Genomic DNA, 13905 nt, shown 5'->3' with positions numbered 1-13905 from the left:
GGCATCTGTTTGAGGTCAGTAATCCTCTTCGTGAGGTATTTCTGTGGCCCCTCCAGTTGTTGTAGATGTTTTGTGAGGTTCATACCAAAAGGGGCGCTGTACTCTATAATGGGTCTAATGAGTGATGAGTAGAGGGGAACAATGACCTCTTTTTTTCTGGATGAGAAACCTTTTGTGATAAGGTGTGCCATGTAGAAGGATTTCCTGACCACTATGGAGATGTGATTATCAAAGGATAGACTACTGTCCACCTGTGTCTCAAGGTCTCTTATCACACTTTCAGTGTTAAGTAGACTACCGCCTATGTTGTAGTTTATGGGTACAGAGTTTTTACCAAAGGGGATGACAATGCACTTTTTGGCAATGAGCTTCAGGCCATGGCTTTGACACCAGGCATTTGTCTCAATGAGGCCCTTTTGTAGGATGTCCACATCGTTAGGAGTTTCGATTATGTCTCCCAGTTTGCAGTCATCTGCAAACTTCGTTAGCCAAAGACCTTCTGTGTTAGCCTGTACTTCAGAGAAGTAGATACCAAACAGGACAGGACCCAGGACTGAACCCTGTGGTACTCCACTTGTCACTGGTCTGAAGTCAGATTTGGAGTCTGCTACGTTCACAGTGTGGGTTCTGTCCATGAGCCAGTTGGCAACCCATCTTGTGAAATAGGGATTTATAACTAGTTAAGTGAGTTTATCTATAATTCCAGAGTGGGGGATGGTGTCAAAAGCCTTGGTGAGATCTAGATAGGCTGTGTGAACCACCTTACCCTCATCTATGGCTTTGGTGACTGCTTCAAACAAGTCTATCAGGTTTAGGAGACATGATCTGCCTTTTACAAAGCCAAACTGGGTGGGGTTCAGAGTTTGGAGATTACCAGTGTCTTTGTTTATAAGTTCCATGATGATACGTTCCATGGCCTTGCAGACCAGGCTCGTCAGGCTAATGGGGCAGTAGTTCCTGGGTTCCGTCGTGGCTCCCCCTTTGTGGAGTGGGATAACCATTGCGGTGCACCATTCAGTGGGCACAAAGCCTGAGGTGAGGCTATGATTGAACATGGTACTTAGGTGGGGTACCAGTTCATTCTGTAGTTCGTGTAGAACGCAGCCTGGGATATTGCTAGGTCCCATGGATGCTGTGTTCTTGGCTTTGGAGAGTGTGTTTACCTGTGCAGCCGTGATTACAGGAACTCTGCATTCTTCCGGTATAGAGATGGGCCCTCTAGGGGGTAAGAGGGGGGTAAAGTTAGCACTGAACCTATCTGCCAGGATGTTGGCAATATCAGTTGGTTCTGTATATTTAGTGCTATTGTGCTGTAACTCAGAGCAGATCTGAGTGTTGCCATTGAGATTCTTGACATAGCTATAGAATGCTTTGTGGATGCCTTTAGAGTTGGTGGCAATTTTGTTTTCATAATTAGCTTTGGAGGATTTTATGAGGGATCTCAGCTTCTTACTGAGGTTGATCAGGGAGCATCTCCAGTCATGGGATTTTACTCCCTTTTGCAACAGTTTCTTTCTTCTGTTGTAGAGTTTGTTTATGGCAGAGGACCACCAGATTGGCTTCCTTTTTTTGGAGGATAGCATCTTGGTTCTGTTAGGGATATCACGATCCATGCACTCGTTTAAGTGCTTATAAAGTGCATTTGTGTAGGATTCAGCAGTCATACCTCTATTGTCCGTCTGCATGGGTGTCATGAAGTTTGCCACTTCCGTCTTAAGAAGTGTGAAGTTGGCTTTGGAGAAGTTTTTTACGGTGGTTTCCCTAATGGGGGTGGGGGCGGGATGTGGATGTCTAGGGTGATTAGCTTGTGGTCGGATCTGAGCAACGAGGAATTGACCTCTGGTGTGGAACACCGGTCGTCCATGTTGGTAATGACCAGGTCTAGGATATTGTTGCCCCTGGTGGGGGTGTGAATAAGTTGATCCAAGGCGTTGGAATATATGAATTCCAGAAAATGTTGAGCAAGAGAGTTGGTACATGAGTAGTTTTCCCAGTTAATGGTGGGGTAGTTGAAATCACCCATTATTAGGGTGTTGGGTTGTACCCTAATATTTTCTAGTGTATCAAGAAATGAGGAGTGGGAATCCTGGGGTATGGTGGGGGGTCTGTGGAAAGCTACAATTTGGATTGTGATCTTGCCCAAAACTAATTGCACTTGGATAATCTCGGATGCATTATGTTGTGCAACTAGCCTGGAGGTGTGGATATCCTTAATGAATACGGACAAGCCTCCACCTTTAATGCTTCGGTCCGGGTTAGGTGGCCGAAAGGTGTGTTATGAATTATAGCCTGGTAATGCAGTGGTGCTCTCTGGAGCTTTGAAGCAGGTCTCTGTCACTGCACAGATGTTGATGTTCTCCATTTTAAGGAGCGCCTCGAGTGAGTGCATTTTGAGGTTTAGACTTCTAGCATTGAGCAGCATTATCCTCAGATTTTGCTTGCTTGTACCTGTTATGGTGGTGAATTTGTCATATGAACCTTGCCTAAAAAAGGCACTGTAGGGGTGGCAAGAGCCTTAGCCAGTATCTGCTTTTCCCTTTCTTGCATTTGAGTGGAGCTCTATACAGATAATACATTCAAACTTCAGATAGTGGGTAGGCTGTACAGTTCTGGCTACTTATTACAGACTGCTTTACAGAAACAAGTTGGGTTTACTGTTTGTGGTAGAATTTGTTTCTGTATCTTTACAGTTTCCTCCTTCCCGAAGTTCAGGCTACCTCTGCTTTTACCTGGGGTTTCAAATAACTTCAGAAAAAAAAAATAGTAGAAGAGAGACAGCCTGAAATGCTCACAGACTTCCCTGGTTTCTGAAAGTGATATTAGCTCCTCACCATGAAAGCAGAGACAACAGAAGGTGTGAAAATTTCTAATCAATAGTATTATTAACATTGCAACAAAGACCTACTAATTGAACATATGCTACTGTGGCGAGTACCTTGCACAAATGTACTGCTGGGAGCACAGCAGACATTATTTGTCATCTATGTTTTGAGTTTAGGGTACATGTAGAAGTGTAACATATCATACATATGTATTTGCACTTTGGAATACTGCAATACATGTCTGCTTTGTTACAGGATGGATCTTGTGCCATCTCTAAAACTGGGCAGAAATATCTAACTGGTTATAATGAGTAAACAGATACCTACATATGCAATCATGCAACAACTACAACTGCATTTTAGTATGAGTGTTGAATAAAGTACCAATGATGTTTTAAGGTTAAATTTACAGTGTACTTAAGCAATCTGGGTAGAAAAAGTAAATTTAAGCATTACGCAGGCACTTCTTTAAATGAAACTTAGAAAATATTCCAATCCAACTAGTACTAAACTGTTACCTTATTATGCCTCCTATGTTAGGGTAAAGTTGAGCCATGGCAACTCCAGCTCCCACAACCAATATGTTCAGTATTAAAACATGAAAAACACTATAAAATGAAAGAAAATGAATACTGTTAGTACACAACAATTCTGCCTAAGAATGAACAGCAAACCATTATACACTGTCTTTAACTCTCACACCACAGGACCTTTACTGGGAGTATTTGACTTTTCTATTAAATGGTGTCACATTCAGATCATTAACTTTACAAAGTCAATGTGGCATCTGTATCATAAATATTTATTTTGGCATGCACATGGTTGCTTGTTAACATTTCAGCAGGAAGCACAAATTACTTCTTTGGAACAGCACTGTGGATCATGAGGTAACCATTTGACCTATGTCAAACAAGAACACTAAACAGGAAAGGAGAGCTGCTCAGAGAAATCTTTCATCCCAAGGGGAGCCTTAACTTAAGTGGAATAAGTCAATAAGCATCCTACAAAAAAACACTCTATCTATAAACTACTTGTGGTGTTTAACAAACTCTTTAAAGCTTGTATTTCAAGCCAGTTTTGCAAGTGCTCATAAAGTTTCAAATGCAGACCAGCACACCAGCTGTAACAAATGCACTCTTTGCTGAATTAAAGCTTTAAGCATTTAATGAATTTTTGCAGTGGGACTTGACCAGCTATAATGCACAAACATACCAATGAAGTAACATGTTATGTTGTCATTCTTGTGGGCCACACCTTCCTGCCACAATGACTCCTGTAGGAAGATGGCAAGGTAGCACCCCGCAAAAAAAAAAAAAAATGTAATATGTAAATGCTGCCAGACACCACCTGCACCAAATGTTTTTCAGTACTTCTCTCATAGTGCACAGTCACACATAATGCATTGCCACAGCCCATCAACAACAAAGTGTTGTGCTTCTTCTAATGGTACATTACAAGTATCATAGGTTCACAGGTTCATAGATTAGTACTAGGCTAACTGCCCTTGCAAGCCATTTTTAAGCCTAGCCAATTATCCCTTGTGAGAATCAAACCCTGTACCTTGTGTTTGTAAGGCAAGTACCTTAACCATTAGGCCACCCTCCCAACCTTGCAATCACAGGACAGCCCATTAGACTGCAGTGATTTCTATGTAGCACTGCTCTGCCATTTTTTTGAGCACTGCTAACCTTGGATTAGGTGCAACAGCTACACCCTTTAGAAACTAGCTCATGTAATTTGAATATCTCCAATAAGAAACTAACTAATCTGAGACCCTCCACAAAAAAAGCCTCTACGACCCCACTCCTCACCATGTGCCTTACTAGAAAGTACAGTTGTGTCAATCTTACCATAACGGTAGATGTCCTTCTCTTCACTGTTGCAGTATTATTTATAATAGGAATCCCCTGCCAAGGGCAGCCCGATGTCCGGTCAGTATACCAAAGCCTTTAGGTTGCTTTAAGGTATGCTGTACGTCACACGTATGTTCCTTGCATAGCATAGGGCATGAAGGTGATGTTCAGATGTACAATCCTCAGAACTGACAGCCCCAGTAGGAACGCCAATCCAAGGAAAAGACAGGTAAATCAGTAAATCCAGAAGAGAAATGGACCAAGGGGTGCAGGGAGGGAGTGAATACTGCAAAAGTGAAGAGAAGGACATCTACCTTTATGGTAAGATTATACACAACTGATTCCATTCCATTTCACTTGTGCAGTATTCTTTATAATAGAGAGAGTGTCAAAGCACAGGAAGGAGAGAGGGAGGAGGAAGGACCAGCAGATCTCTCTAGGAAGATACGAAGGATGGCCCTAGCAAAACAAGCTCTAGCTCATGAAATTCCATCTATCTTGTAGTGCTTGGTAAATGTATGCACAGAAGTCCAGGTAGCTGCCTCAAGAATAGCGTTAGTATCTAAACCCTTGAAAAAAGCACCAGAAGGAGCTACAGCTCTAGTAGAATGAGCCTTAACAGAACAAGGAAGGCTCTTACCATGAAAGGAATAACAAAAGGAAATGGTATTAGAAATCCAAGGAGAAATAGTTTGCTTGGACACAGCTAATCCTAAGGAACTAGGATGAAAGGAGACAAAAAGCTGATCTGATTTCCTAATAGTCTTAGTCCTATCCAAATGAGATCTGAGTTGTCTATCCACATCCTGTGTGTGCAGCACCTTCTCACTGGCGGATTGTGGAGAAGGGAAAAAGTGGGCAAATGAACAGACTGATTCAAGGACAACCCATTCACCACCATGGGCATAAAATGATTAATACGCAAGGACACACTGTCCTTATGAACACAAGAAAAGCCAGAAAAACCTTAAGGACTTGAAGCTTAGACATCTGTCTGGCAGAAGTAAGGGCTAACAAAAGTGCAGTCTTCCAAGAGAAAAGTTGCAAGGAAGCTGAAGCTGCAAGCTCAAAGGGAGCCTGAGTCAATTTTTCCAAATCAAAATTAAGATCCCAGAGAGGAGAAACACACTTGTTGGGAAGTATAAAATGAAGGACACCTTTTATGAATTGTTTAGTTTCAAATCTAGAATCTACAGGAGAAGACAAGCAGAGATAGCTGATAAGTGGGCTTTAACAGATGAACAAGCTAACCCAGCATTGAGCAATTCACAGAGGTAAGACAGAACCAAGGGAATATCCACAGAAAGTGGTTCCAGGTCATGAGAAAAACACCAAACAGAAAATATCTTCCATTTGGATAAGTAGGATTTCCTAGCCTTGGGTTTCTGGGCCTCCTGCAGGACCCTAGGCACATCTTCAGAAAAAAGATGTCTATGTGGAATTAAAATCCTATCACCCACAATGTTAACTGAAGAGCATACAGGTGGGGATGGATGACAGATCCCTTGTCTTGTGTGAGTAGGTCCATCCTGTGAGGTAACTTGTGATGATTGCCCTTGGTTAAATGTAGAAGAAGAGGGAAACAATGCTGCCTCGGCCAAAAGGGAGTCACCAACAAGATTTTGAGAGCATCCTATTGAATTTTGAACAGAACTTTTGGAATGAGGGGAAGAGGAGGAAAAGCGTAAAGAAACATCCCATTCCAAGAAAAAGGGTGTCCACCTTCCAAACCACAGGACCTGGAACTCTGGCACAAAATACAGAAAGTCGTCTGTTCACAACGGAGGCAAAAATATCTATTTGAGGAGTACCCCACTGGTGGACAATGTCCAGAAGCACATCCCTGTGAAGCATCCAGTCACAGGAGTGAGTTAAGGATCTACTCAGAGTGTCTGCCACAGAGTTTTGACCTGAGGGAATGTAAACTGCCTGAAGAATCACTTAATACTGGACAGCAAGATCCCACACCAGGAGTACCACCCAGCAAATAAGATAAGATCTTGTCCTCCCTTGTTTGTTGATATACCATATCACTGGGGTATTGTCTGTAAATACCTTGAGAGGTACTGTGAAGTAAAGAGGATGAAAAGCCTGAAGCACCAGCAGAGGAGCTCTCATCTCTTTGACACTGATGTGCTCTTTCTGTTGAGGAGGGGACTACACCCCCTGCACCTTTAGTGAGCCAAAATCTGCTTCCTATCCCATGTCTGAACCATCTGTGAACAGTTCTCCTGAGAGGGAAGAGGGGGATAAAAAGGAAACCCTCGATTTAGAGACAACTGCTGGATCCACCAGTAAAGTTCCTTCTTGAGACAAGGTAGAAGAGGAACTACAAATTCTAGGGGATGTGCATGTTGAAGGCAAACTGACTTCAGAAACCACTAAAACTTTCTCATGTGGAACTTGGCTAGGGGGAGCACACAGAATGGTGGACATCATGAACCCCATAGCTCTCAGAAATTCCCTGGCTGTTATAGAAGCTAGAGGAAGAAGTGTTTGAAAGAAGGAAATAAGTGTCAAGACCGTGGCAGGAGGCATGAATGCCAGCACAGGCATGGTCTGTATCTTGCACCACAGAAAAAAATATGGTCCTGAGAAGGAATCAAAAATGACTTTTTGAAGTTTATCATGAACCTCAGGCTTTACAGAAGAGAAATAGCAAAGTGAAAAGTTTGCAACAGGATCTGTAGACAGGATGCCTGAAATAGAAGTGTCTAAGTAAGGAAATACTTGGATCCCATGAATCCTGCAAAAAGCAATCACAGGAGAGAGGTATTTGGTGAATATCCTTGGGGCAGTAGAAAGGCCAAAGGGCAAAGAAGAGAACTGAAAATGCTAGGAAGCAACAGAGAAAAGTACAAACTTCCTGAAAAGGTAATGGATCAGGATATGGAGAGAAGCATACTTGAGATCCAGAGACACCATATAAGCCTGAGGAAGCAAAAGAGGGAATAAAATCTGAAGGGACAATATCTGAAAGGACACCTTCAGAAAAGTGTTTAGATGAGAAAGGACTAGAACTGGTCTCCATGTACCCTCTTTTCTAAGTACTAGAAACATCCTGGAGTAAAACCTACTCCCCCTTTGGAACACAGGCACTTCTTGATTAGTACCCTGAGTCAAAACATCCCGAAGCACCTCTGGAAAGAAGGAGAGTTGTTTCTGAGAGGGCTGAGGAATACCCATAAAAGGGGGATGTGATTTCCAAACCATGAAATACCACTGGCAAATAACAGACAGGACCCAGGAATCCTGAGTAATCTGTAGACAAGCAAGAAGAGAGAGAAGAGGGGGAGAAAGAGACAGGCGAAGAGAAAGAGGAAAATGGCTGGAAAGAAAAGGATATTCAGACAGCACCCAAATTATCTGGAAAAGGAGACTTCTAAGGTACAGAAATCTGAGCAGCCTTAGCAGAAGGAGCCTGCTTGCCACCCTTTTTACCTTCAGGAAGAGGCTGAGATTGACTGTGAACAAAAGCTGGCTTATTGGGGTTGTTTCTCTGAAGTTTAGGCACAGGAGAAACAAACACGTTTAAGTTCCTGTACAGACTTGACCTTATCTTGAAGAGACTTAAACATAGCAGCATTATTATCAAGAAGGCATCCATCAACAGAGCCTTAATGTCATCAGGCAAAGGTTGAAGCTGAAGCCAAGAATACCTCCTCATCACTGATCCAAAAGCTGCAGCCCTAGAGGAAGCCTCTGCTGCATCATAAAGTACAGTTTTGTACCTACCACAAATGTAGATGTTCGAGTGTAAACACTGCTGCAGTCATTACACTTGGGTTATCCTGCTGTCAGGCAGTCCCGCAGTCGGCCAGAGTTCCAAAGTCTTGGTCCGGCGTCGGTTGCTGTCGCCTCCTCCCTGACGTCAGTGCGACAGGGGTATATAAGATGCAGCCGACGCCATTTTCTTCAGTTTTTCTTGCCCCAGATGGCAGGTGCCCCCAAATAGGTAGGCAATTCAAATTGCTAGTAAAAAATACAAAAGAAAAGCAAACAACCATTTTTAGTTACCAGCAAATACTCCCCATAGGTAATAAAGGGTAGATGCCCCAGGTAAATACCAGAAAGTAAGAGGGGAAGGAGGGAGGGTAACCTGGACTGCAGCAGTGTTTACACTCAAACATCTACATTTATGGTAGGTACAAAACTGTACTATGTTCATCATGTTACACTGCTGCAGTCATTACACTTGGGTGGAATCCCAAAGCTGAGGTAGGGAGGCTGGATCTAAAAGGCATTAGGGGTGGCTATAAGGCCCTGCAGTACAGCAGTGGTGAAGCCAGCTCTGGATTTGGAGTTTGTTTGTTTCTTTCGGCTTTTCCCGGTTAGGGGTTGCCACAGCGGAACTCCGGTCCACTAATGATTGGTAGTGGATTTTTACATACTGGGTTACCAGCCCTGACGCACAACCTTGAACGAAGGCACGCCCCATTCACGTATGCCTCCACACAGAAGACGCTCTGGCTGAGAATCGAACGGGACAACGTCTTGCTACGAGGCGACAACGCTACCGCAGCACCACCACCGCAGTGTATAAAGGCAAATGGTAATGTTTGGTGAAGGTATGCACAGAACTCCATGTTGCTGCTTCCAAAATATCCTTGGTAGGTACTCCTCTGAGGTAGGCAGTTGAAGTGGCTGTTGCACTGGTGGAGTGAGATCTAATGCTGCTAGGTACAGGTTTCCCATGGTGGGTATAGCAGAAACGTATACAGTGTCCTATCCATTTTGAAATAGTCTGCTTTGAAATGGCTTTTCTCTGTGCTCCTGCAGCGTATGCTACCAATAATTGCTCAGATTTTCTGAAAGCTTTGGTTTTGTCCAAGTAGAAGCGTAACTGTCTGTGAATGTCCAAAGAATGTAGTAGTCTCTCCCCTTTGTTCTGTGGTTTTGGATAAAAAGTTGGCAAGTGAATAGTTTGGTTTAGAGCCACACTTGATACCGTCTTTGGCATAAATGTAGGGTTAGTTCTTAAAGACACCCTGTCCTGGTGGAAGATGAGGAAAGGTTCCACTGCCATTAGTGCCTGTAATTCTGAAACTCTTCATGCTGATGTTATTGCCAGTAGCAGAGCAGTTTTCCAAGAGATGTATTTTAATTCTGCTGTGTTAGCTGGCTCAAAAGGAGGTAAAGTAAATTTTTCCAAAACAAAGTTGAGGTCCCAAGTTGGTGTAGGTGCTCTATGGGGCGGTCTTATGTTTTTAGCCCCTCTGAGGTACTGTTTGAGCAAAGGATTAGAAAAAATTGGTGGATCCGTGTTGTAATGAGCAGAGATAGCTGAGGCGTGGATCTTGATGGATGAAAAAGGGAGGCCCTTGTCCAGCATCTCAGTTAAGTATTGCAGTATCAGAGGAATGTTTGGGACAAGAGGGTCAAGGCTGTGCGCTTGGTTCCAGGCACAGAATCTCTTCCATTTATCCGAGTATGCTTTCCTGGTGCTAGGCCTTCTGGCCTCGAGAATGACATCCATAACAGCTTTGGAGAGAGGCATTGCTTGCTTGACTAAGGAATTTTCCATGCAGCTAGATTTAAGGTCTTTAGCTGGCTGTGAAGTATGTGATTGTTGTGCTGTGTCAGCAACTGTGGGTTTGAGACAAAATCCAGGGTGGTTCTTGTGCTAAGTTCTTTAAGATTGGGTACCAGTGCTGGCATGGCCAGTCTGGTGCAATCAGGATCATTTTTGGCTCTTCCTGCCTGGCTTTTATGAGTACTTTTGGAAGGAGAGGTAAAGGAGGGAAAGTGTATACTTGTAGTTTTTTCCAACTGAATAAGAGAGCATCCACTTTCCATGCTTGTGGATGGTAGCTCCTTTTGCAGAATTTCTGTAATTAGCAGTTCTTTGGGGAAGCAAACAGATCTATGTCCGGGCTCCACCATTTTTGTGTTATCGTTCTGAATATCTGTGGGTTCAGTTCCCATTCGTGTGGGTCCATAATGTTTCTGCTTAGGTCATCTGCCAGTGTGTTTTTCTCTCCTGGCAGGAAATGTGCTTGCAGGTGAACTTGGTAATTTAGAGCTGTGTTCCACAAGGTCATGGCTTGTCTGCAGAGGGGGTAGGAGTGTGTGCCCCCTTGCTTTTTTATGTAACACACAACTGTGGTGTTGTCTGTCTTTAGTAGTAATTGTCCAGGGTGCAGTGGGTCCTTGAAAGCTATAATAGCATTTTGTACAGCTAGCATCTCTTTTTGATTGATGTGGAGATGTCTTTGCTCTGTGGGCCACTCGCCCTGGATACATTTTCCTGCCATGTGTGTTCCCCAGGTGTAATCCGATGCATCTGTTGTCAGTGTCTGCCTGGCTGTGGGTTGAGTGAAAGGCTGTCCCTTGTTGAGGTGACAAGCTTGTGCCCACCTTCGAAACTCATGTTGTAGGCAAGAATTAGTGGTATAACGGTTTCCAAACTCTGACAGTGTTGAGACCATACGCTCCTTAGGTACCATTGTAGTTTCCTCATATGCAGTCTGGCATATGGAATTAGTAGTATGCAAGATGCCATGTAGCCCAAGGCCACTCGCCCTGGATACATTTTCCTGCCATGTGTGCTCCCCAGGTGTAATCCGATGCATCTGTTGTCAGTGTCTGCCTGGCTGTGGGTTGAGTGAAAGGCTGTCCCTTGTTGAGGTGACAAGCTTGTGCCCACCATCGAAACTCATGTTGTAGGCAAGAATTAGTGGTATAACTGTTTCCAAACTCTGACAGTGTTGAGACCATACGCTCCATGGGTACCATTGCAGTTTCCTCATATGCAGTCTGCCATATGGAATTAGTAGTATGCAAGATGCCATGTAGCCCAAGGCCTGCAGAATTTTTCTTGCAGGGAGTTGGGTCTTTGTTGCCATTAATTGAAAATATTGAGTCAGCTAGAGCATCTTCGGCGTGGAGACATGCGTGAATGGGCGTACCTTCGTTGAAGGTTGTGCGTCAGGCCTGGCAAGCGATGCGTAAAATCAACTGCCAGTCATTAGCAGACCGGCGTTCCGCTGTGGCGACCCCTAACCGGGAAAAGCCGAAAGACACAAACAAACATTGAGTCAGTTGTCCTTGCTTGTCTGGCATGAGCTAAGCTATCTGGGCCATTGTGTTCAAGCTGGCACCCAGGAATATTATCTGTTGTGAGGGCACTAGTTTTGATTTCTTTTAGTTTACTGTGTACCCCAGTAAACTTAATAACTTTTTTACGTACGCCAGATGCTTTAGTAGAACGTCCTTGCTCTCTGCTTGAATCAGGCAGTTGTCCAGGTATGGATAAATTTGAATTCCTTTTTGCCTGCAAAATGCAATTACTGGTGCCAGGCACTTTGTGAAGACCCTGGGCGCAGTAGATAAGCCAAAGGGCAGTGAAGAGAATTGATAGTGCATTGAACCAGCTAGAAATCTGAGGTATCTTCTGCAGTTTTGTCTGATAGGGACATGCAGGTATGCCTCTTTGAGGTCCAACGTCACGAGCCAAGCTTTCTTGCTCAGCATGGGAAGAAGCTGCTGTAGTGTCAACATCTTGAATTTCGGAACATCCAGGAAAGTGTTTAGTGAAGAAAGGTCCAGAATGGGTCTCCAGGCTTTGTCCTTTCTGGGAACCAGAAAGAGTCTTGAGTAAAATCCTTGTCCTTGTTCCTGTGGTGGTACCTTTTGAATAGCTCTCATGTCCATGAGTGCTGTAATTTGTTTTTGAGCCTCTGCCCATTGATTTGGTGGCATAGTTGGTATTCCTTTTAGCCTTGGCTGGGTGTGAAAATGGAACCTGTAACCTTGAGATACAATGTTGAGAACCCATTTGTCTTTGGTGATGCAATGCCAGTTGTCCTCCTAAGGGGGGTGCCAAGAGAGAGCTGTTTGGCAGCTGCAGTGGAAAGTCATTGAGGCTGTTTTTTATAAGGTTGAGGCCTGTCTTTCCCTTCTTTGTAGCCTGGTGTGCCCCATTGTCGAGGCCTGTAAGGGCCTTGTGTCTGACCTCTACCACTTGGACATCTGTATCTGTCCCTTTGAGGTCCATCTGTGACTGGAAAGGACCAATTCTTTGTTGGCCAATTTCTGCTAAAACGAGGAGGCTGAACCTGTAAGAAATCTTTCACCGTTTGCATAGATTTTGCCTTATCCTCCATCTTCTTTAATACCTCCTCTGCCTTAACTCCAAACAGCACATCCCGCTGCAAAGGTGCATCCAATAATTTGACCTTAACATGATCTGGTAATGTATGTTCTTTTAACCAAGCATACCTTTTAATGACAGAGCCTGTAACTGCTGCTCTACAGGAGGCCTCTAAGGAATCAAACCCACATTGCAAAGTATGTTTTCCCACTTGTTCAGCTGCATGCAATAAATCCTGCATTTCTTTTAAGTTAGGTCTGAAAACACCCTCTTGTAGCTGTGGATTGCTCAGCTACTTCGGTACCCTCTGTAGGGTTAGGATCGGTAAGCTGAAGAGCTAGTGCATCCGAAGGCCCAACCAGCTCCACGTGGGAGTCGGAGGCGGTCTGTGGAAGCAGTCGTCAGAGGCTGCGTAGGTGCCTTGCTGAAAACCGGAGAACCGGCGACCGGCCTAGAAGAGGCCTCGTCGTCAGTTTTGGGCCTCGGATGCCTGTCCTTGTCCTTGCGCTTTTTATGCATTGCGGTCATCGGAATTTCCGACGGCATGGTGTAATTGAATTTTCTACCAAAATAATGTCGGGCAAAATCAAACCGATGTTTAATAGTGCGCTTGTTAAACCTAGCACAAAACCGACAACCAGTGACGTCATGGTCAGGGCCTAGGCATGGAATACAATAGGAGTGGAAATCCTTGTGAGGTATTTGCTTCCCACAAGAAATACAGTTATTAACTTTTACTGACATCGGTCTCAGGCAAGAAAAAGTTTCCCCAATGGGGTACTTAGCTTTTTTAGAAGACTTCAGTTCTGGATTCGGAATGAAAATCTCAGGAGTCGGCCGACCGGCACTTGCGAACTGCTTCTGCTCCGGGCACCGTGTGGCAAGAAAGACTGAAGAAAATGGCGTCGGCTGCATCTTATATACCCCTGTCACACTGATGTCAGGGAGGAGGCGATAGCAACCAACGCCAGACCAAGACCTTGGAACTCTGGCCGACTGTGGGACCACCTGACGGCAGGATAACCCAAGTGTAATGACTGCAGCAGTGTAATACGATGAACATCTACACTGGATGGGAAGGATGAGTAACCTGGGAAGAAATCCCTAAGATGGAAAGAGAAGAAATTTTACCCTCAGA

At 44.1% G+C, this 13905-nt stretch overlaps 1 protein-coding gene across 5 annotated transcripts in view; it reads right to left on the bottom strand.

Moving 5' to 3' along the window:
- The window catches only part of SLC38A9 (solute carrier family 38 member 9), a 1477321-nt gene that overhangs the window by 112333 nt on the left and 1351083 nt on the right, over positions 1-13905 (bottom strand). For all 5 annotated transcript variants that reach the window (XM_044063918.1, XM_044063920.1, XM_044063923.1 and 2 more), the window contains one exon: positions 3341-3430. In XM_044063918.1, coding sequence (XP_043919853.1) covers positions 3341-3430 — 90 coding nt within the window. The remainder of the gene's footprint in view (positions 1-3340; positions 3431-13905) is intronic.

Source organism: Protopterus annectens, chromosome 2.part2 (assembly GCF_019279795.1).
Source record: "Protopterus annectens isolate FY-2018-M chromosome 2.part2, PAN1.0, whole genome shotgun sequence".
Classification (NCBI taxonomy): domain Eukaryota; kingdom Metazoa; phylum Chordata; order Ceratodontiformes; family Protopteridae; genus Protopterus; species Protopterus annectens.
Note: the sequence above shows the minus strand (reverse complement) of the source record. Positions and strands in the feature narration are given on the sequence as shown.